Source organism: Trematomus bernacchii, unplaced genomic scaffold, assembly GCF_902827165.1.
Source record: "Trematomus bernacchii unplaced genomic scaffold, fTreBer1.1, whole genome shotgun sequence".
NCBI classification, from domain to species: domain Eukaryota; kingdom Metazoa; phylum Chordata; class Actinopteri; order Perciformes; family Nototheniidae; genus Trematomus; species Trematomus bernacchii.
In genome coordinates, this window is record NW_022987705.1 from 1,257,060 (window position 1) to 1,281,390 (window position 24,331).

Genomic DNA, 24,331 nt, shown 5'->3' on the forward strand with positions numbered 1-24,331 from the left:
CTGAATACATGACTTTCACTGTAATTATACTTGGCATTTAAAGCTTTTTGACAAATATACTAAACACATTCGCATTGTGTGCATAAACGTATCATGGTTTAGTTTTAGTTTATTCTCTTCAATCATATTGTTGTAAATATATTACTATTACATTTTTCTGTATTTTTCACATCCACTGCTTTATATTTTGGTGTGTTTAATAATGTGAAAAAGGTTATAACAGCCTTTTTTAGACTTATATAAGTGCACAAAATAGAAGGCATTGTGAAAATATACAAATTATTATATCCTTACTTCAAGCAAAAGTATACAGATATTGTTAAATGATGGTAGATTATTATCATAGTAGTTGACAGTGACAGACTACAAAATGACATCGACACATGAGCAAACACCGTCCTCCACCTTATTGGTCGCTAATACTCACGCACAGTCACGTGACTGGGTAATGGCATTAGATTAGGAAGCATGGTGAGGCAATGCCCTGCCCCATCACCTGACTGCTATTTGAATATTGATGGTCCCTGTGAGCCTCCACCATCCTGTGTTTTTGTTGTCGTCTGACATTGTCCGTGTGGGACCGTCGCCACAGACAGATTTATATAACGAGCCCCTGAACACCGACATGTCGTCACTACTGAAGCCGTTTTCGGTGTGCGAGGGGCCGTGTGCGAGCGGCGCTGTGAGGAGAGGATGCCCGGGATCAGCTCCTCATCATCAGCCTCCATCGCAGCGTCTGGTCGCCGCGGGGCTGGGCTGTCTGCCGGGGAGAAACCTGGCGGCCGCTGCAGTCGGAGGAAGGAAACTCACGCATCCTGGAAAGTCCATTCTTGCAGGTTGATTTTGAAACGCACATACGAATGCAGCCCTAATAATAGCATTTTGCTCCCTGCACAGTAGACTAATCGCAATATGTCGCTCAAAGAGGCTATCCATGCAGAACTGGGTCAAATCGCACTCATCCAGCAGCGATGCTACAATACTTAATACAATAGGAATTTCTTTATTGCTAAGCTAACATTTTATTAATTTGTAATAATCAAATGATGCTAACAGCTGCATATTGAATGAATAGAAGCATATACAGTCAGTAACCCTTAGCTACACCTTCCAACTCAATGCAGACAATGCTGTGTATATATAATTGATTTATCGACTAAGCAGGAATGATCTAGCATCTCATTTTTTTTAAAGTGACATAGAAAAGCATGTGAGTTCTCCCTGCTCCCAGAACATGCTGCACAGTTTGTCTACAAATCATCATCTCTCTTCTTTCCACACCCAGGTGGCATTGCAGGAGGAATAGAGATTTGTATCACCTTCCCCACAGAATATGTCAAGACCCAGCTGCAGCTAGATGAGCGAGCCAACCCACCTCGATACAGAGGGATCGGTAGGTCACTGGGACATGTATGACTTCTGCCTTACTGCAGGTTTGTGTGAAAGTCTTCTGATGGGTTACTCACTCCTGGATGCTGTGTGCGTATGTTTAGGCGACTGTGTGAAGTTGACCGTGCAAGATCATGGGCTGAGAGGACTGTATCGAGGTCTCAGCTCCCTGCTCTATGGATCAATACCCAAGTCTGCAGTGAGGTGAAGATGCACACATGCTATTCAGTAGCTTTTCCCCGTCGAAGCAGTATCACAGCATTTTATGGCACTTTATAGGCAGACACATTTGCAAGGCTTAAAAAAAACATTTTTTTTCATTATTGATTAATCTACAGATGATTTACTAACTAAACCGCTAATCACAAACGTACTGGAAATGCTTTACTGATACTACCATGATGTAGTGTTATAAAGAGCAAGAAAATCAAAACACAATCACCTTGTCGTTTTCTAAAGGTTTGGCACGTTTGATATGCTCAGCAACCCAATGCGAGATGCCACAGGTCGCCTTGACAACACGCGGAGCCTCGTGTGTGGTTTAGGAGCAGGGATAACGGAGGCCATCGTGGTCGTCTGTCCCATGGAGACCCTGAAGGTCAGAGGAGCTGGATGCTGTTACACATTGCTTTGACTGTAGGAAGCTTTTATAAACAATAATCTGAATAAATGGCCTGATGAGGTGGTTCTTCCCTTGTCCTCCAGGTGAAGATGATCCATGACCAGTGTTCGCTCAGACCGCGTTACAGAGGCTTCTTTCACGGAATCAGTGAGATTATCAGAGAACAGGGTAAGAGAGTGAAAAGGGGGAAATTGGCTGAATCTCTTACAAACTTCTTACATCTTTTATCAGCCAGGCTGCTCCCTGTTATTGGCTACTTGTATCCACCAATATTCATGTGTATGTGGTTTGTCTTCTTTAAAAATAGGTGTGAGGGGGACATATCAAGGTCTGACAGCGACTGTGCTGAAACAAGGATCCAATCAGGCGATCCGATTCTATGTGATGAACTTGCTGCGCAATTGGTACAAAGGTGAGAAAATCTAATGACTGCAAAATAAATGCCAATGTCCTTGTATGTCTTCTTTTAAATTGACGAATGGATGCATTCTTCTCCCATTTCTGTCCATTCTCCACAAACCCAACTTTCGTTTTTGGCCTTTAAGGTGACGACCCAAGCCGAGACATGCACCCATTTATAACCGCAATCTTTGGAGCGACGGCAGGAGCTGCCAGTGTTTTTGGAAATACACCTCTGGATGTGGTGAAGACAAGGATGCAGGTAGGAAACAAACACACCCTCTGTGGATGTTATGCTTCATGTTTTGACATTTTTCAAACTCACTCTGATTTCTGTAGGGTCTGGAGGCCCACCGCTACAAATCCACAGTTGACTGTGCCTTCCAGATCTTGAAGAATGAAGGACCACAGGCGTGAGTAACCCTCCGCATGAATCATGCTGTTTGCTTTAGTTTTTGCTGAACCATCTAACCTGATCTAATTTTGTCCCCAGGTTTTACAAGGGAACAGTTCCCAGGCTTGGCCGCGTGTGTTTGGACGTGGCAATAGTCTTTGTCATCTATGAGGAGGTGGTCAAGCTACTGAACAACGTGTGGAAGACGCAATAGATGGGCCAGACAGTGACAGAGATCCAGAGGGAAGCACAGACCAGTGCCTCATGCTACGCACAACTGAACACCTCTATTTTTGTTCATATTTGCTCTCTGCATTGACCCGAAGAGATGACTCTTCATCATGACCAGTTTTCACTCCGTTTCATCAAATAATACAAGATGTAACCAAAAAAATACAGCAAAAAAAGTAAGGGAGGAAGCACGGATGGCTGGACTAAACAGCTCAATTTTGCATTTCGACGCTTTCTCGGTCTGATTTAGGAATCAAGAGGGATTTTTATGTTGAAGAATAGGAAAAGGCAAATTCAGAAAGGATTCTACAAAGAGTTTACACAGAGTGTAGACTCTTTGTAGAGACTAAAGAAACCTTATGAACCAAAGGTTCACATAAGAGAAGGGGCAAGACATGAGTGGGTTAAACAAAAAGGGATACTACGTATGTCTGTTTTAACTTTGTACGACTGTAATGGTACATGTTGTAGAGTGAACACTTTGTACTTTAACCATAAATGTGTCTTTTGATTCACTGAGTACTTAGTATACTGGGTTGCTAGAGAGATGCTACTGGACCCAAACAAGCTTGCGGCAGTGCTTTCAAATGTCTGTGCAGTAATTCAACACTTCTGTTTTGTAATTGCTTACCTGACAGCGCTTGTGGGGTCATCTTTAGCAGTATTTCCTCACTGTGGGTGTTTCTCAATCGCGAGTACACTTGCTTGGTAGCACATGTCTGCCGAGCATCTTGCTTCAGAAGCGAGGCAAGAATACTTCCTGCCATTTGGAAAACAAAGAGTGGAACAGGCTAGCAAGTGTGCAGGTGTGCGTCATATGAGAGGCCCCGCCTTACATCTTCCGCCACAGATTTGGGGAAATTGGTCCGTGCGCAAAGCATTGTGGGGATTTTAAGACCGCGGAGTCTACTCATGTGCAGCCTCGATATTTCTCCAAACGGAGTACGCCGGGCTCGGTAGATTTCCAAGTATGCTGGAGATTGGAACAGTACTTCGGCGGCACTCGATGACGTAGTATGCTTGAAATAGTGGCTCTGAAGCAGCTTTACTCGCGATTGAGAAACACCCCGTGTCTTGGAGATGAGGATACTGCTCATTGTGTATTTCATGGCCCGCTGCTGATAACTGCTCAGTTTGGCTGCATGGATCTCGATGTGGCATCTATCCTGTTACACGCTGACAGTGGCTCGCCGTGTACACAAACTGTTCTGGAGTCAGTACCTTTCTTGCAGATTGTTTCAGAGTGTTAAAACTTAATAAAAGTAGTCATTGAGCACACATTGTAGGAAACAAAGCCCTATGTAGCACAAGAGATGATTCATTAATAGAAGTTAGCGAGGTCAACGTTACATCTTCAACATCACACGTTACTATATGCTCAGTATGTGTTTTGAGTCCTTGACAGCTGCATGTGAAGGCTTTATTTGGGAATATTTGACCAGTAATGCTTTGTCCAGACCCTCAGGTTATTATTTCCCAGCAGCTGCTGGTGTGCAGCCTGAAATATAAAAGTAAAAACACATTTACTTAAGATAACAACATGCCAGACGATGTCAGCCATATGACTTCAGTGCGCTTGAGCCTTTCTGTGCTTATTGATTCATCCTACCGTCCTCTAGTCAAATCTGTCACTTTAATATTGTTTACCTCAAGCCTAACTGCTTTACAATCATTTTGTACGCTTACCGATGAAATAGTTCGTTAGCCATCTTTTATTGCACTTCTCTTATTAAGTGTTTACATATATTGAACGTCAACAAGGGGACAGATGTCCGAGAGGCTCGATAACAGAAAGGCTTGGTTTTTAATCAAACTAGTAGCACCACAAAAGCCTTGCACAGAAGCCTTTTACTCGCCTTTGCCACATTTCAATAGAATCTCCAATTTAATATCCCTAATAAAAGGACATCTTTATTACATTTTAAAACTAAGAGCAACAGAATATTCTTCAATCCTCATGTCTTTACCATTTCGTTTTTTTTATTAACTAATGCGCATTTTTTTCTATGTGTGTGCTGCTTTTCATAAACATATCAGATTTCATCAATCGCATTTCTGAAGATCCTGTTGGGCGGAGTGAAGGATTTGTGTGAAAAAATGGTGATGCATCTGAAGTTTCAGAAAGGATTTAGATAAAATATTGTTTCAATAAACTGATTGATAAACCTGATCTGTGTGACTTTGGTAATGTGTATTCAGGCACATAACAGCCCATAATTCAGATATTATAGTGTTTTGTATGTAAGAAATGGACGCACAAACTCCACTTCAATACAAATAACTTCTTATATTTCGAATTGTTTTCTTGTAACGCCTCAATGTAACCTGTACTGGGGGTATTAAGATTTTCTTTCACTTGATGGTTTCCTCCAACACTTCAAGGATTTGCATCTAAAAACAAATCTAAAGCTGCTTCTTTAGACAGTGGTGACCTGTGTGGTCAAGTAGGTAATGTAAAATTATGTTTTGATGTAAATATTTATTCATATCCAATATTCACAAAGCCGGTAAAATACAGAAAGTGAAACAGGTTATTTTTGCTGGAATGGTGGACCTGGTTTTTCCACAATGGGATGGAGGATCAGAGAGATCGGAGATGGTGGCAGAAAGAAAAAATCAGCAGGCTGAGGCTTTGCTGACTGCGGACAGAGAAGATTAAAGTCTGAAGTTGCAGGGCGAGCGCGGTCGTCATTTAAATCACAGAGGAAGGTATTAAACACCCCCACCTGTTGCCACTTCCATCCACCTTTGCAGTATATCGTTCATCTAGTAGGGCTAAATCCTTTTTTAAGCTCTCAATTTATCCATCTCGTTTAATTACATAAGATTATATTCTGTATTTATAATTGGATACATAACGATGTTTGTGGTTTATGCATATAAGCATGGGACTATGATTAGTTGAGATGCTAAGACTGGCATTTTACAGTATAGCATCTATTAGTAATGATCTCAAGGGATGTAGATGATTACAAACTCCCCAGTTTTACATTCGCACTCAGCTTTCGGGTGTTGCATCGTTGTTATTATTCTCACATGGGTATCCAACCTTAGAGAGAGCGCTTTTCCATCATGACTAGGTTAGCGCCCCTCGACACACAGCTATCAGTGAGACAGTGTAACGAAGCCCGATAGGGGATTAGGTTCAGCCGAGCCACCTTTGCTCCAGCTGTCGGGCTTCCTGATAGGAGAAGATGTGAAATCCTCTGCCGAAGTGAGGAGGGAGAATCAGAGGTGAGTCTATCTTCTCCATCTAGAATAATAAAACAAGATCAAAAAGTTCCATGTGAGGCAACATGTTAGCTTTAAAAGAAACTGACAAAAAAGGTAAAGATTGCTTCTTGGCATCTCACTCACATTCTGAGACATTTGTCTTTCCCACCGCTGACCACTCTTTGTCCATCAGGACTCCAGTCCACTGCATAAACCTACAAACACAAGAGATAAGTCAATAAGGCAAAAAAAGGACAATCACAATCAGTCAGTTTTGGCACCAGCCCTTACAATGATAAGCACAATCATTGACATCCCTACAATCAATACACAGCTATCATCTTTGTCCTCCCTCACCTCATCAGCGTGGCCGGGCAGGTCCATATTCAGCTTCCCAGTCTTGATGTCCCAAACTTTAAGGGTGCTGTCGCTGCTGCCGCTGACCAGCAGCCTGCTGTCTGCGGACCAAGCCACTTGATACACAGAGCCCACATGGCCACGCAGGGATATTAAGTACCTTTGGACAAAGCAAGGCAGAGATAATAAATCACTGTTACAAACACTCACGTCTTATGCCTACAGCACCATCACCTGGATAATAGCAGTATTACACATGGATTCAATAATGATATGAGATTTACTAACTTTCCAGTGCGTCCGTCCCAGATTTTAATGGACTTGTCGAATGAGGCAGAGGCGAGGAGCCTGGTGTCTGGGGAGAAGAGCACCTCGTTGACCAGAGCGCTGTGACCCGTCAGCCTGGCCAGAGGCTTTTTCTCTTCCGCAGGGTTCCACATGAACAAGGTGAAATCATCTGAACCGGACACCAAGCGCTCTGGAGCTGAACCCTGTAGCATGACGGCAGGAGTTAGAGTACTGATATAAAGGAAATACAGACTAGAACACATAAGCACAGAGAACAAGCAGTACTTACCCTAACTTTATTATATCTCTGCAAAGCCTTTTCTTTCAGCTCTTCCACTAGGGGAGAGATCAATACATGTTACATTCAATCTATAAGCCATAAAGCCTCTTCTTCAATGAGTAGCACATTTTGCCCTTTCAATATTTCCCAAGTCTAAGTTACATAATCCTTACATGATCCAGTGATGTCCTGGGGGTTGATCGTGGCGTCTGCAGGTTCAAAAGCTCCAGTGCGCAGGACGTAGTCTGTGCTGAGAGCCAGGGTGTTCACCCAGTGGGCGTGACCCTGCAGAGTCCTGCACTGGACGCCCTATACCCAAAAACAGAAGTAAACACACATGAAGTATTTGACTTGACTGAGATGCATCGCCTCGCTCATTTGACTCACTCCGTCTGTGGCAATGAACATTCAAAGAAGTGTCTCAAACACACACTTACATCTTTGGCTCTCCAGACCTTGATTGTTCGGTCCTGGGAGGAAGTGTAAAGAAGTCCATCTCCTCCCCACTTCACACAGGTGACTGACTGAGTGTGTCCGGTCAGGATTTTCTCACAACGTCCCAACACGGTGTCCCAAACACGTATTGAGCCGTCCTTAGAGCTACTGGCTAAGTACCGGCACTCTGGGTTACTAAAAGGGAGAGGAAGAGGGGGATCAGACAAACAGTCAGGACAGAATGATTAAAAGAAATCTATCCCAATCCTCGATCTACAATACATTAAAAAGTCCCTATATCATGTCATGGCTAGCCTCTATTACATTAGCTACTGTCATCTTATTAAGCACTTATTTCATTGGTTTAATGAAAAATCTTAACACTTTTCTGAGTAAACTACTGTACCATTTTCTATTAAGAGGACATGATGGAAGGTCTGAACTGACTTTTCTGTGTCTGCATCTGTAGCTAAAACATTATTGAAAAATATTTCTATTCGAGTGTCCCAGTAAACCACAGTGTGACAGTGAGCTAGCATGCACAATAGCAGGAACCTAAAACTAAAACATTTGTCATTTCATTAAAAAAAAGCATCTAGTTTTCTGTTATTTAACAGTTTAAGTACCAAAAATAATTGAATGGGAATGGGATTTAGGTCAGCAGTAAAATAGGCAAACATTTACAAAAGTGAGAAAGTGATGAGTTAGTGCTCACAGGTGAAGAGGTTCCCAGCTGAGCCAAGTGATCCACTTGGAGTGTCCGGTCAAAGTCTTCCCCAGCTGTGTACCCGTCACTGGATCCCACAGACAGATCTACAGAAAAAGCGCCACAAAAAAATAAATACACCATGTTCATGGGATACATCCTTAGACAAACTGCATTGTGTGTTGGCAGTTCACCTGACTGTTCTTGCACCCTGAAGCCAGCTTCTTGCCATCTGGAGACCAGCTGATGCTCAGTACCCAATGTGTGTGTCCTTCAATAAAGAAGAATACAGCTTAATGGCATCTAAAACCCTTTAAAAAGTATTTGTATATTGATGCATAGCAGATCTTGCTGCCCTATAGAAGATCATTTTTACCTCTGACAGTGTGGTGGGGCGTCTCAGTAGTTAAGTCCCAAAAACGCACTGTGGTATCACCTGACCCGCTGGCAAGGTATCTGAAAGAAACAAGGATAATTTAATGTTAAGAGGACTCTTGGATAAATCAAAGAACAAAATAGATGAAAACAGGCAAAGAAACTTCTAGTTACTCACTTCCCGGTGGGGCTGAAAGCAGTGGAGATGACAGCCTCTGTGTGTCCCTGCAGCGTGCTGGTGCAGCGTGCCACCGCTCGGACCCTGAACACAGCCTGAGGCTGGTACACAATGGGCAGGACCTGCTCTGTGTCCACACAGAGAGCCTTCACACACAACCCCAGACTGGACACCACCTCTGCCTCGCCACGCACAAAAAATGCCAGTGGCACAGGCTCCTCCTGCAGTGGAGAAAGAAAAATAACAAAAATGTATTCACTGGATTTAAAAAATATGGCATGTGAGGACTTTGAAAGATTACCTTATTCTAAGAACATTTAAGCGTTTATAAATTCAGGAATAATACAATCTATATTTGATCACTTTTATACACGTTTAATAAAATTGGGAATTTGCCATGTTACATTTACCATGACCATAGTTAGAAAGGTGTTAAAAGTATACAGTAAGTGATATGCAGTTTACAAAAGAAACACTTTGAACCTGTTAGAGTACAAACATTCTAACTGATTAACATTTTAAAATGAATATCGTAGATGTGGACAAAGCCTGGCTAAAGATATAACAGGGAAATGTCTTCATGAGCAGATGTTTACAGCCTAATGACAATTTAAATTCTACTTCGATGTTATAATTGCAGCTGGTTACCTTCTGTAGCAGAGCATTACAGACAAGCTGTAGTTTGTCGGGTGTGATGTCTAGAGGAACATCAAAAGGTGAACCCAGAACCACTCCTTCCTCATCCTGAAACTGGATCAGTAGCCGCTCCACGTCCTCACTGGACATCCTCAGATTTGGATCTAAACCTGAAAAACAGTACATTACATTAATGTCCGTATACTAAAGTATGATACACTTAATTGAGTACACAATGTTAATGAAAATGGCTTTCAGGCTAATGGCATCAGGATTGTTTTGCTTCTTAGTTTTAGGAAGATGCTGTAGGAGCTATCTTTGCTGAAAAAGGTTCACATCCAGTCCTTGATAAGACATGGACAATTCATGTTTTAAATGTTAGCCCAAAACATGACGTTGTATTTTGCACCTTTTAGCAGTCCTTCCTTTACAAGTGAGTATACCTTACTTTAAGATTGTCTCTTCTCATTATTTATTCAAGGAAACATAGCTAGCTAGACTTTCTTTACTTGATAGCATACATCCTAACGTTTAACTCATTCACGATCATGCATATTAAAAGGACAATGAGCAACACGTTACAAATCGATGTTTACCATTGTTACTGTAAATATTTGGACTCCTGAAACAACGTATTTACATCTAGCTAGCCTATGTCAACCAGAGCCACTGATGTCAACCAGCAAAGCTAACTATGCTAGCCTGCTGTTAGCTAACATTTTGGACAAATTACTCCTTTTCGAAGTGATTGCAGTACAATAACATAACCATCATTGGTTTACACAACTGTGTTTATGTGTATATGACATCAAATGTGCACGGACATGTGCTAAAATCTTACCTTTAGCGAGGAAGCGATGTGTTCAAACTCCCCACGTGTATAACACCCAAGAGTCTTTACAGAGAGATACTCCAACAGGCAGGAGTTGTCATGTGAATGAACGGACCCGCGCAATGGATTATGGGAGATTTGTGAAAGTAAGAACAGTCGTCTTTTGTTTTCTTTCTTTATTTGCCATTCTAATTCATTTATTTTTTACTATTATTACATGTCTGTTTGTTTTTTGCTCGACTTTGGGTTCCATTAACTCTATTGACAGTATTGTAGCAGCATAAATGGTCATAAATGGCCTTGAGCGTTTACTTAAGGGTTATTTAATCTAAAAAACGCAGCACCTCTTAGATCCCATGCAATTTGCATATCAGGCATCTGGAGGGGTGGAAGATCCTATCGCAACCCTGTTGCATCTTCTGCACACTCACCACGAGAAGCCAACAGCCCATGTAAAGATCCTATTTGCCGACTTCTCATCGGCTTTTAACACCATCAAGCCAATATTTTAACTGAAGAATTCTCACTTGAACCTGGTCTGATCTCCTGGATCGTTGACTTCCTCAGCTGTAGAACTCAGCAGGCCAAAATAGGCATGGCACTTTCTGATACAATAACTACCTGGATAGGCTCACCCCAGGGATGTGTCTTATCCTCTCTTTTATTTATTTTATACACCATCTCCTGCATTAGCACTTTTCCCAACAGGCACTTTATTAAGTATGCAGATGATACGGCCCTGGTCAGCCTCCTATTTGATGAGGAAGAGGAGCATGGACCTGTCCTTGACTTCTTTATTAACTGGTGTGAGAAGTCAAACCTGCTTCTAAACACCTCAAAAACAAAGGAGATGGAAATTGATTTTAGCACAATCGCCCAACCCTACTCTTTTAAATAGCAAGCCCATTCAATGTGTCACTGAGTACAAATATCTTGGTGTCGTGCTTGACCACAAGCTCAGATGGGATGTTTGGTCTGAGAAAGTAAATGCCAAGTCTCAACAAAGAATGTTTTTTTTACGTAAATTATTGTCTTTTAATGTCGGCAACAGAATGGTTAAGATGTTTTATCATTTTATTGAACGTGTGCTCTCCTTCGGCATCATATGCTGGTTCGGCAACGCCACTGAGGCACAGAAAAATTCAGTCAGGAGAGCCATAACATTGTCCAGTAAATTAACAGGAATCTCATTTGCTAATATAGAATGCTTATACAAGGACAGAGTTTTAAAATTAGCACACAATATTGTGAGTGACCTGAGGCACCCACTTGCCTCTTACTTTGAACTGTTGCCATCCAGGCGGAGATATCGTGCCCCTCTGTTAAAAAAGAACAGATCTAGGCTGTCTTTCGTCCCACAAGCCATTTATATTATATTTTAGGCATAATTCCTCCATCTTTATCTTTTATCTTAAGACACGTGTGTCCAATTACGCATAGCAATACATTTAAAAACTAAATTACCACATTCTTCTGCATTAAACCTTAACTTAACAGTTCCCCATAATAAGCAGATCTTTCTTATAGTACAACCCTCTGCACTGCCACATATGTAGTACAATCCAAAACCAAAACATTTATTTTCAAAGACATTTTGACTAAGGGGCTGCATTGACCTTCAGCATTATATTCACTACATCAAATCAAAATGCAACTTATTTCTTTATTTTTGATTTTTTGGGCGAAAAAAGGCCAGTGGAAAAGCTGGAGGACTACTCATTACAGCGATAAACCTTTCTTGCAGAGAAACTGTCCAAGCTTAAGATGAAATCCTCAAAGGCAAAGTTGGAAAACACAAATTGAAATTTACAAAAATTGGATAGCACATTGTAGTGGCCATTATCTAAAGACTGAATACGCTGATCCAGTGTCTAATGGATTAGATTTTGGGGCATTTGAATGACAGAATCAATTGGGATACATTTCCAAAGGTAGAGAAATACAGTGCAGTGAATTTGTTCTCATTTGAGACCATTGATGTTTTCAGGAACGAGTCCTTCCATGACGGCACGCTTTGACTCCAGAATCTTCAAGATAAAAACAAAGATGAAAACCTTGAACTTAACAGCCACACAAAGTCACAGTGGATGCATAGAGTATACGTAGAGGTGTCTTAGAGCAACAACATCCTCTTCTGAGTAAACAAATGACGATTAAGTATTGACATGATAAAAATGCAACTACAGATGTGGTAATGGCACACTCACCTGGAAGTTAGCACTGAAGCCGATAATGCTTTGCATGTTTGTACTGTAGTAACCCAAAACAAACTGTCCACCCAGCAGAGGGATCCCATCCTTGTCCATAGATATCTGCACACATGCACATACATAATAATAAAACATACACTCGTAAAGGATTTCTCGACACGTGATATAAATGTCTAGTTTTCACATTACCTGTATGACTTCATTTATCTCTGGCAACTCCTCTTCTCGAACCCAAACAAAGGTTTCATAGTCGGAAGCACTCTTGAATCCCACCTGCAGGAGAACAGCCCCAAGAATTTAAATATTTTTTCTTATGTATGTTTTTTTCCCCTCTATGTACAGCATATCCCAGTACCTTGTACAGGCCGATCCAGTCCCATGTGGAGGACATGAAGTCCTCTTGGACGGTGTAGGTAAGAAGTGCGTCATGGTCGGCGCACCATACACCCAGAGGAGAAACGTGCACCTGAGGTGTGTCATAGCACTTCTTCAGCTGCAGGAAATAACAAAAGGAAAAACATGGAGCTTTAATAATGCAGAAAGAAAACAGACTTATATGTATTGAGTAACAGTCCTATAGCCCTACACAGTGAGCCTCCTCTCACCTCCAGGCTGAAGGTTGCAATGACAGGCTTGTGGTCACTGACTCCGTAGCTCATGTCGCAGGTGTACTTGTCCTGAATGACCAGGAGCGGATACTCCTCGGTCTCATCCACAGTGGAAATCGATGCCTTGTCATCATCATCCTCTGAAGGAAAGGTTTTGGGTTTGATGCGCCAGAGGATCCGATCCGTCCAGGCCGGTTTCCTCTTCTTGCCACTGAGTAAAGCAAGTGTTGATCACACAGAGTCCAATATGAGAACGAGTTGAAAACACATATTTGTAATGATAACCAGTGGAAACAATACAGTTAAAAAAGTATTCACTCAGAAAATGATCATTTGTATATCAGTTACTCAACCTTGAATTATTTTTCTCTCATGAGTGAGTCCCAATGAATTGAAGTAAATGGAGGCCATGTTTAACAAACAAGCTTGTGCAGTATAACTCATGTCTTAATTATTCACATGTTTTTACTTCCAAAACACGTGCATTTAGCTTAAATCTCACTAGAGTAACACTCACATAGATAAATAGTTCACCCGCACAAGAGTGAGACTCTGTAAGTAGTGATTGGGAGTTTTAGCGGAAAAGATTTGTATTCTTGGTCTTAAAGAATTCCTGGTTACACAGGGTGAGTAACTGATGATGACAGATGATCATGTAGTTTGTAAAGTATTTCTTTAGAGAACAAAAACAAGACACACACACGTGCAATGCAGAGCTATGCAAACAGTGAATGAATGAACATCAGGAGTGGACAATACCATTTCATACAGCTTCCCATGCATCAACGACACACACAAAATGCAAAAACAAACAGTGGGGTGCAATGTGCAGGAGGGAGTTGTCTCAGTTATAATGAATTTGCAGAGCATGTCTGAAATTCATCAAGGTTATTATGCTTACTGAACCTTTGGCATTTCTATCAGTGTCTCCAGTTATTTTGTGATTGTATTAAATCTTTAGGGTGCCTGTTCTATCTTGTTTTTACACGGCATATCTCTGGAGACACCCACCTTGGCGGGTCTAGCTCCTTGTGCCAGGCCCCCAACCACACAGAGAGCAGCCCCCAGGTGAGGGAGGTGAGGAGGAAGAAGAGAGTGGTGCTGCAGCGCTGCAGGGGCCTGGGTCTGTACATGGTTAGGGGCAGCGCCACAGTGCTAATTCTGAGAGAGACATACACATGGTGCTAGTGTAAGGGATGAGTGTGATTCATGCAAGAGCTGCTCCCAATACCGTCTTTATATCAGAGTTTACTGCTCAAGATGGGGTGGCAAAAGCTTCAAGAAAAAGGACACGTGCTGTGTTTGAGAACTAAGGTATTGTGGGGCATGCAACACAAAAAGACGTAAGTGTGCCTTACTTAAAACCAAAGCATGTCTTCACTGAGCTGTGCAAAATTCAAATGGAAACAAGAAATGAGGTGAACTTTGGGAAATGTGATGAGTGTTTGTGTATTTTACTTGTTTGCTGCATAAGTTACCTGGTATCATAGGTATCAGAGTTACGGTTAAACTTGTAGGTGGGTTTGAAATTCAATGGCCCTTCCTCAAATTCCTGGAGGAAAGGTTCATTTTTCTTCATCATAGTAAGCTGCAAGAACATGAACATAATTAGTAAGCGTGCAATACTTAATGTGTGTATGTGTGTGTGTGTTTATCACGAAACATTACCTGGTCTTTGCTCCACAGCAAATTTAGACGCTCGCTGTTGATGGACGAGCGCAGGAAGTGCAAGCCATGATCTGCAATACGGAAGTTCAGGTCGCCAAACCAGAACACCACCCTGCGTGAGATAGATAGAGACTCATTATATTATATTATGCTCTAACAACCCTCAGAGCATATCCCATTGGTTGTGTGTGTGAGATGTACAGTCTATGTACAATAGTACTGACTTGTGATCCCGGACATGTGGGGTGTCAGTGATGTCAAAGTCTTGCTTCTCCAGGATGTGCTCGATCTCATCAACGCGCTGCAGAGCGTAGTTCATGTGAGCCGCCAGGTGGCAGTTAAGGAAGCACACCATGTGGCCGTAGAAGGAGAAACGCACCGACACTCCTCCTTTGTTACCCTGACACAGACAAACAGGGATGAATTACAACATGTGTAGTAGAAGATTTGTATGGATTTACAAATACTTAAAAAAAAATAAGTTTGATAAAATGAACCTGCAGAATACTACAGGTTTGGCCTTTCCTCAGCCAGATTATGTTTTTTCCCTTTAACACAGATTAAACCATTTGTCTTTCAAGTATTTTCCAACACAACAACTAGTGTGCCACACTAGTTGTTGTGTTCTTTGTTTGTGCTTTCATTCACTCTAAACTGGTGCACATCTCACTAAACAAACATAATAGGCCTTTCATAAAACTCATGTAATGCCATTGGGATTTTGGATTTGCCGACAGGGCTAACCATTTTGAAAACATACACTTACTCCAAATATTTCCTTTTTTTCTTTGTCGACACTTGTTTTTTTATATGAACGTCTTGAACCTAAGTGTTGGGTGTATAATTACTCTCCACCAACTCACCCAGTAGCCAAAGATGCCAGTGCGGGTGTAGGTGGTCTGGATGTTTCTGATGAAGGGGAGATGCATTTGTTTGGCAAAAACCAGCAGCAGCAAACCCTGCATCCTCACTGATGTGACCTATAAACAGAGATGGAGAAAGATTTCATTAATGTTCTTCTAAAGTCAATTTGTTCAATGTCTTTCCTATTTTTTTTTTCTATTCCTATTAAAGTTATGCATAATATATGGTACAAGTTTAATTGTATGAAAACATTTAAATATACAGCTTTAAGAAAAACAATTGGTATTAAAGGTCAAATCAAATACTACCAGTCTCACACTTATACTCATTTATTAATCAGGACGGAAATGGGTAATTTCTGTTTCTACCGGTCAACACAGTATTTCCCCTTTACTCCTCCTGTCCTCTCCCACCTTCACAAAGCCTCTGGGGGCCAGTGTTTCCATGAAGACGTGGCTCCAGGAGTCCTCCACTAACAGGTCAGAGATGAACCTCACAGGGGTGGCGTTCACCTCCTGCAGGCTGACACACACCAACACAAAGAAATGAGGTAAGCAATATTTCTCTCTTTTAAATACATTTACTTTAAATAAATAAATACTTGCTTCATGCTTCAGTCCAATTCCTGGCAAAGTGTTACATTTCAGCTTCCATATTGTTATTTCTTACCCAATCACATAGATGTCTGTGGGGGGCTGGACGTCCAGCTGCATCAGAGAGGCGACGTCTTCAGGGGGCTCGGCTGTGGCCACGTTCCAGGTCACCATGTGCAGCCTGTCAGAGCGTTTGATCACGGCAAGAATTGACCCAAGTCAAAGAAAAACAAGAGAACAAATTAAACCTTATCATTAACATTTGTCTCGTAGTAAATACACTAATATCAGAAGTATCAACTGCACAATTATTACTACAAATAATAGTATTGGGTCCTGGCCAATAAATAATTTTAACAGCGTGTGGCATCCAACAGTTTGTTTTTGTCCTCGGACATTGGAAACAATAAAGGTGAAATATATACTTTTTCAATATCTAAATTGTCTTTAATCTCATAATTGGAAACCAACAAGAAGAGAAACAGAAATCCAGATGATCTCAAACTCTTCCTGCCTCTGTAAACTTGAGTATGCTTGAATAAGTCATTGCGCATGTCCACCTGAATGCGTCTGTGGGAACGTAGCCCCCACAGAGGTGAAAGGCTTCGTCCAGCGTGCGGGATACTTCTTCCCCGGCCTCGTCGTCAGAGCTCATGTCCTCTACGCAGGTCAGCAGATGAGTCAGACGCTGGCGGAGGACAACCTTGGACCTCTGAGACGTTCTGGAGCTCTGAGACGCTGAGCTGCTCATGCTGTCTGAGCGCAGGCGTGGACTGTGTCTAAAGAAGTCCATCTTTGGATCCTAGTCTTTGGATCCTAGTCTTTGGATCCTAGTCTTTGTTACGGTTTTTCCTAAATGTCTGAGAGATTGAGAGTATTCAAAAAGACTGCCGCAATCCTTAAAGGGCAAACAAGCAAAAATCCCAAGGACGATATCCCTTTGGCTTGACTTCTCCTCAGACTTCTTTGGTTGAAGCCATTTCATGTGGTCAACTCTGCTCAGACCACTGGAAGTAACATCAATGGATGCCTTAGAGTTAAATCTCTCATCAGGCAGCTTCTGATTTAGTCCTCCAAACTTTCCAGAATAAAAAACTTGAAAGCCCAGAGGGAAGTTTGTTTGTATCCGTGCAGTCCTCTCTGTGGCAGAGTCCCGTGTGGTCATGCAGCAATGGAGTAGCGACTGACAAAGCAGTGGGGCCGACTCAGGAATGTGGGCAAGAGGGAGTCAGATTTGGACCATAATCGCAGGCAGGAGACGGGCATGTGAATATATGTGTGTGTGTGTTTGTGTGTGTATGTGTGTGTAGTCCCAGAGAGTATAGGGCTGGAGGCTGATCCTCCGTCATTATGAGTAGTGTTGCAAGACTTGAGTAACCCTTCAGATCCGTAAGAGGTTTATACAGCGGTCTCTCTATCAGCTGAGTACACTGAACAATGAATGTATCCCCCAATCACGCATTAGCGAGGGGACAACAGTGCACAATAGCATTAGCTTCTTTTGGCCTCAATCCAATCTCTCCCCATATAGGTGAAGGGTTATCTTTGTAAACCCAGAGGTGGGGGGGGGGGGGGGGTTAAATGCGGTTTTATAAGCTCCAACACAGTTATTTATAGGTTTTTTCCTGAATAGAATACAAAGCTCATATCATTCTAATAAACAAGTATTACAGCACTTGTAATAGTGGACAAATTGCATATTTACTTCAAAGCAGGCAATTAATGAAGCAATCTGCAGTATTTTGTGTGATTCTAATGGTTTAAAGAATTCAAAACCATTAATTGGATGAAATTATTTCAATGTAAGATGCCAAGTTTAGTTCCCGATTTAAGTAGCAAGTTGATCTATTGGAAAATGTGTTTTAAAATCAGTTTTCTAAGATGCATACTGTTTACAGTTTTAAACACAGGCTTCAATCATTTAGACATCCTTGACTTTATAATATATAACTATAACTATGTTTAGGTGTAAGGATTTATAGAAGATCATGGTAATGGCGTGTGGTGCAGTGGGTTGTGCGTTGGTGTTCGAATCAGGGAGTCACAGGTTCAAACCCCACTGCAGTCAGCGTGTCGTTGTGTCCCTGGGCAAGACACTTCACCCCAAATTGCTCCTGTGGGGATTGCCCACAGTATCGAGTATGTAAGTCGCTTTGGATAAAAGCGTCTAACAAGTGACATGTAATTTTATTTTTATGCAGATATCACGTTGATTCTTGTCATGTGGGTTGAATTCTTCAAAAAGCAATGGTCATTTATTATTTTGCATTATTTTAAGGATTACATCTTTGGATCCAATCGTGGATAGTCCTCCATCTAACTGACAAACACGGTTATATGGTTCACAGAGTTCATGGCAGAATTGCAACAGTGTTCTCATGTTTTTGTAACGCTGTGCGGACAATAGAGAAACAAACAACGAGAAGAGATTGCCCCTTACAAAATAAGAAATGCTAATCTCCAGTGCCCTAATTCCCCCTACAGATTCATGTAACAGTGTCACATGCAGAGACTTAGGGCACATTCTTTGGCAAGAAAAAGTGTTAAGTGGATAACCTGGGGGTTCACTGGCCCACTGAGAAATGATGAATGGGTGGGTATTTCAGTTTTGATCACAGAGCTCTGCAAAGCCTCAGAACCTGCAGCCTTAAAGCTACTTCTGACGGGTTAGGCAATTCAGATACTGTTCAGGAGGGTTATACCTTCTTTTATGGACTCTCTTGGTCTCTACTTACACCCTTTTCTGCCTGAAGTCTTTCCTTTCTCTTATAGTAACTCTTATTTCTTTTTTGTTTGTTCCTACTCTTTATTTCTAGACCATTAGATGAAAAGAAGTATAGGTTTGCATGGGATTCTTATCTTACCTGCACTTGTCTCTGCCACCGCTTTGAAATCTTCCAGCGCTCATTGTCTCCCCTGTAGAAACACATATAAACAAAGTGAAAATAAAGACCAAACACACAAGTTAAGATAAAATACTCGCCTCTATAAGAGCCAGTTTACCGGGAAGACAGAGCATTTCCCTATAAAACCGACCTGACACGGAAGCCCGAAAGTCATTTTTTTAATGGCTTTGTAATCATGTCAAATCACGGTTAGCTTCATCCACGTTAAAGGGGAAATGCCCTGAAGGTCACATGTAAAAAAAACAAAAACACTTTCCCATTTTGTAAATGTTCATCAAAGGATCGTGATGTTTTAAAAAAAGAGATTATATTTGTATGTGCTGTTATGGTTATATTTTCAGGGATCATTTAGTCTCTAAATGTCCTATTGATAGTGAGCTAATAACTAATACTACAGAAACATGCTAACATGTGATTTGGTGAGCTAAATGCACATGAAGCAGGTACAGAGCTAACAGTATTTTTGTTGTTTTGTTTTTAGTCACCCAACAAATGTAATTCAGTTTTGGTCCCCGAAATAAATATCTGGCTCTTTAGCTTCTAAATGTTACGCTTTGTTTGCAGGCTAGCTAGTTGCTAACTCAGTTTGTATTAAGGTTTGTGCTAGGCAGGAAGTGTGCAGTTGGTATTTTCAGAAAACGTGTTAGTCTATTAGATATTAAGTGAAAAGAGAAAACTTAATGGAAATGTTTTTTTTTAAAGTTTTAATAATTATTTAGCTTAAAAACTTCAAGGGATAAGTGCAGGGAGAAGAACACAAACATTTTCACTGATCCTCCCCTCTTTGCTAAACAGCTTCATCCAGCATTATAGAACGGCCCTGATAAAAAGAGCTAGCAGAACAATGGCCAAGTGTCAAACGTTTGCTCTGTTTCCCTGAATCAATATGTTTAGATCGTCCAGCTTGGCAAGGCAGGGCGAAGCAAGGCAAGTTTATCTATGTAGCACCTTTCAACACAAGGCAATTCAAAGGGCTTTACAAAAAATGATAAAAACATTAAGAGCATACTGTACATGAGCTGATGTTATATGGCACAACCTTTTTTCTTGGCCTATGTGTTTTGAACTGCAAGTTTAACCCATACAAATTGTGTTAGATGATGACCGTGGGGACCTGTTTCCAAAGACTAGTGCTTTAAGATTTAAAAAATAATACAAGGATCCAGTCATTGTTACCCTGATCAACCAGGTTGGAAATTCTACCTGCTGACCTTTGAGTCCTTTACACACAAATAAACCCATTTGCTTTCCTTCAATGTCCTTTAACTATATGACAATATCCTTAACTGAGTTTTCTGCTTCAAGGATCTGCTGAAAATAAAAACATTATCTTCCATTCTGCACAGTAGCCTACCTTTCTCCGTGGGTCTTTCTTGTGGTGTCTCAAAAAAGCCGCAGACCCCTTGCGAACAGACGACGAAGGTCTTGGAAGGGGAGTCCGGAGCCTGGACCTGCTTTCCTGTGGTGAGACCCGTTGTTTCACTGTTTGTTCTCTTTTTGGTTCCTGCAATTTGTTCTCAGCTGTTCCTCTTCAAGCTCCAACTCACAACCTGCTCTGGACTTAAAGCGTAACATGGGCTCAAGGTATTAACCCAGGTTGGTTAACAGCCCGGTGAGAGAGTATTATCTTCTTCATGAATGGACATTTCTGTTTATTGAATTTCACCATGACGCGTGGCATTTGCTGCACTAAAGCCCTCTTTGTACGTTCACAAATAATCCTTCATTTTCTTAACATTATGGAATGCGTAGGGTGATTTTCCTTACTCAACGATATTTCAATCACAGTTTAGTGAAACAAGTACTTTCTCATTAAAGGGCAATGCCTCTGGGTCTTTATTTAGAAATAATAAGCAGAACCTGTCTGAGATGTGCTGCCATGCTAAGTTCTAATTAAGTGTCACATGGTAGTTGAAAGCATGTGATTTCTCAGTTCTGGTTTTAGTTTAGTTTTAAGGATTAACTCGCTTGTAAAAAATGTATGTTGTAATTCCAGACTGATGGTGTGTTTTCGTCATTTAAAGGAATAGTTATATCTGATTGTTACGTAGGAAGCTTAAATCAGGAAACCATTTGCTTTGCTTAGCATAACGAGGAGAGACAAGGCGGGATCTGTCCAATGGTATAACAATCCACATACCAATCCCTGTTAAGCCCCTTTAATTTGATTTTTAATTGATGTTCTTTACATTACATGTCACTTGTTAGACGCTTTTATCCGTTTATTTAGGTGGATTTTGTGAGCATTTGAGAGCCAGGCTTGTGTTCTGCCTGGTTTCTAATCATTATGCTACCCTGAGCTCTTACCTAATATTTAAAGTGAACATGAAATTCGTAAAAGTCTGCTTATCCAACAAAAAAATAAACTTATTTCCCAAAATGCCGGTGTATTCCTGTATTTTCTTCTGAAGGAGAAGTGAAAACTAGGTTCCTCTGTCTAATGAGTGATTTTTCCTTTTAAAGTAAAGCTGCACTTTTTCACTCTTGGCAATACTATCTAATCTAAGGACATCATTCAGGTGGATGACATGGTTTACACTTACTCTTCATAAAATAGACGGACGTAAAAAAAATAAAAGGGGTAGGAGCTGGAGGGAAATCACCACTTACAGTAAAACCAGGATTTACTGACTGTTGTCGTGTCCTTAATAAAAGTTACAGATTCATGATTACATTCATTTAAAGAAAAAATAATTCTTACTGAAGAGCTAAATGTTATAAAGGTTTGCAGTTTCAGAGATTTCTTCTCTCATCAACAGCTCACAAAATGTGTAGCAGCTCTCTGTCCGGGCCCCTCCTCTGCCTCATAATCAGGATTTAAAGTAATCTTTGCCATCCAAACATGATTAATTTTACCCTGCCTACACTCTATTTGCGAGTCTCTACAGTAACACTTATCCATCAAAAAACAAAGCATTATGTGAAAATAGTAACAGATCATGTGGTGTAGTAACATTTCATGTTTAAAAGGCCTCTTGTATTTAAATGTTATTTATTTTTCCAGATTTGTGGAGTATCTAATGAGCTCAAATAAAAAAAATCTACAACCACCTGTTGGGACATGCAAGAGATGTGAACCGACATACTTTCTCCTAAACCTACCATTACATTTCTTTCAAATTGTCCACTTTATTGTGTATTCTGAACTAATTGACAGATATTGTTTGAGCTTTCAGGCCCTGGCAGTAGCATTATGAGGAATCTTAAATCTAACTTGCCTTAAAATGTAGTAACCCTGGTTTAACAGTCCCATTAAAATATATTTATGTACCAGAAAATATCAAAGAGCAACACTATTACAGCTCTCATGGTAATTGGATGATTTTAAGATCTCACGTGACTGTATGTAGGACCCTGTTCTCAAAATCCTGTATGATTAATTTTCTTACAGTAGTTGCCACAATAGGTGAGAAGATGATTGCTCTTGTGTTGCATTAGTTACAAATAAAATAATAAAACATACACATCAAAATGTATGTACAGTTGCTTCTTTTTATTCATTTCTTTACGTCTCCAATGTACAGTAGTGTTATTGGAAGATAAGATGACAAAAAGGCACAAATTCACAATAAAAGAAAGAAAAACAGGAGACAAGTTAACAGGAGTGAAAGAGAGCGTTAGAGAGAAAGAGAGAGAAGAGATAGAGATTTAAAAACAGTTCAGGATTGTGGAATCATTTGGTTTCATATTCTGATTATAAATCCAGGAATCTAACAACAGATATCTATGAGATTGTCTCTGTTAAACCATATTCTCTCACAAGCGTATATGATGTCTTGTAGGCTCTTAAAAATGGACCTTATGTCACTATCTGTTTTCCAACAACCACAACTAAGTGTCTTGTTCTCTTTTGAGCTATAACTCCAACCCTCAAGCATCCGGTGATCTTAAAATGCAGAATGACTTTTCCCTCCATCTCCATCACAAACCGCAGGAGGGAAAAATCTAAATTGCACAAGCTTTGACACCATCAGCTAATTTTGTGGATCAATGAACTGACCCAAGCTGCCGTTATATGTTCCTTTTCAGTGAGAGAAGCAGTTCAGAGACTGACAACAGAGGTACAACAACACCCAGAACAAAAATATATATCTATACACTGTCCTGCCAATGAGATGTGCGCTGTGAGGAAAGAACAACGTGAGAAGGAGAGGGAATAGTGAGGGTTTTTAAACTTTTTTTTTCTCCAATTACAAACCAACCAGCTTTTCACTGTCTCTGCTTTGCTGGAGCGTCCTAAAATCTGCAGTAAAATCATCTCAATCTTTATTTCTACAGCTGACAGTATTCCACAATTTCTTATCAGCACTAAAGTTTAGAAACTCTACATTTCATCACAAAAATATCTCTGTGAGAGCAACTTGTTCACTGGATGTATTTAGAGGATCAAGTGTCGAGAGGGTGTGCCGTAGGTCTGGCAGGACAGTCTGATCTATATATATATATATGTGTTCATCTACATTACTTTATTTACTATTTACAAAGTCAATACATACAGTACATCCACAAATCTCCATGGTTCAGTTGGTAGCCCCATCACAGACAGCGAGTGAGATGCTCGATGGACACAGAGAGGTGGAAGGGGAGGACAACGAGTAGCAGTTCTTTCAAGAGGAGGCAACAGAAAATATTAAGGAGTGACAGGTTTATAAACCGAATACAGATAAAAAAAATCAGGCTGATTATTAATTCTTCTTCTTGATTTTCTCCATTCTGAACTGTAGAGAATGTGAACGACTGTAGAGTTGGTACAGACCAGTAATACAGTGATAAAATAACAAATGATTAGCTTAATAAAAGACATTTTTGGGAAAGTTTTGTTTTGATAATTGTCAAATAATGTCAAATGTATTGATAATGTATATAAAAATCACAAAATTGCCTTGCGGGGGAAGGGACTTTGAATAATTGCCAACCAGAAGCTCTTCAAATAAAATACTACTCATATTGGTATGCATTTAATCAGGAAAGAAAATGCTTTTTAAATGTATATAAATATGTTATAATACAATTTAACACTATTTAACAAGAACTAAATATAAAAAACGGTTAATTTTAAAATTATAAAAGCAAATATATCTACTCTTTAACGATCTAAATGTATTGATTGCAATTGAAATAATTCAGTATTATGGATTTTACATCAT

At 40.5% G+C, this 24,331-nt stretch overlaps 3 protein-coding genes across 3 annotated transcripts; 1 reads left to right on the forward strand and 2 right to left on the reverse strand.

Annotated features, from left to right (window-relative positions):
* Positions 1-512: 512 nt before the first annotated feature.
* slc25a1a (solute carrier family 25 member 1a) lies at positions 513-4,620 on the forward strand. The gene is made up of 9 exons (XM_034140301.1): positions 513-836; positions 1,286-1,393; positions 1,494-1,593; positions 1,849-1,987; positions 2,095-2,179; positions 2,319-2,423; positions 2,557-2,672; positions 2,750-2,823; positions 2,904-4,620. The coding sequence occupies exons 1-9, from the start codon at positions 518-520 to the stop codon at positions 3,016-3,018; spliced, it is 1,161 nt and encodes a 386-aa protein (XP_033996192.1). The 5' UTR covers positions 513-517; the 3' UTR covers positions 3,019-4,620.
* An 874-nt stretch (positions 4,621-5,494) lies between these two features.
* Positions 5,495-10,447, reverse strand: nle1 (notchless homolog 1 (Drosophila)). The gene is made up of 13 exons (XM_034140300.1): positions 10,345-10,447; positions 9,516-9,673; positions 8,868-9,088; positions 8,691-8,770; positions 8,509-8,585; positions 8,324-8,421; positions 7,611-7,803; positions 7,347-7,482; positions 7,183-7,229; positions 6,894-7,096; positions 6,606-6,765; positions 6,393-6,463; positions 5,495-6,288 (listed from the first exon to the last, which is right to left on the reverse strand). Exons 2-13 carry the CDS (start codon positions 9,651-9,653, stop codon positions 6,276-6,278), a joined length of 1,437 nt encoding a protein of 478 aa, XP_033996191.1. The 5' UTR covers positions 9,654-9,673; positions 10,345-10,447; the 3' UTR covers positions 5,495-6,275.
* Positions 10,448-11,978: 1,531 nt separating this feature from the next.
* On the reverse strand, positions 11,979-20,686 carry inpp5kb (inositol polyphosphate-5-phosphatase Kb). The gene is made up of 13 exons (XM_034140302.1): positions 20,539-20,686; positions 19,143-19,194; positions 16,355-16,459; positions 16,099-16,207; positions 15,685-15,801; positions 15,046-15,221; positions 14,822-14,933; positions 14,632-14,741; positions 13,151-13,364; positions 12,901-13,038; positions 12,735-12,818; positions 12,543-12,647; positions 11,979-12,362 (listed from the first exon to the last, which is right to left on the reverse strand). Exons 2-13 carry the CDS (start codon positions 19,184-19,186, stop codon positions 12,297-12,299), a joined length of 1,380 nt encoding a protein of 459 aa, XP_033996193.1. The 5' UTR covers positions 19,187-19,194; positions 20,539-20,686; the 3' UTR covers positions 11,979-12,296.
* Positions 20,687-24,331: the final 3,645 nt, after the last annotated feature.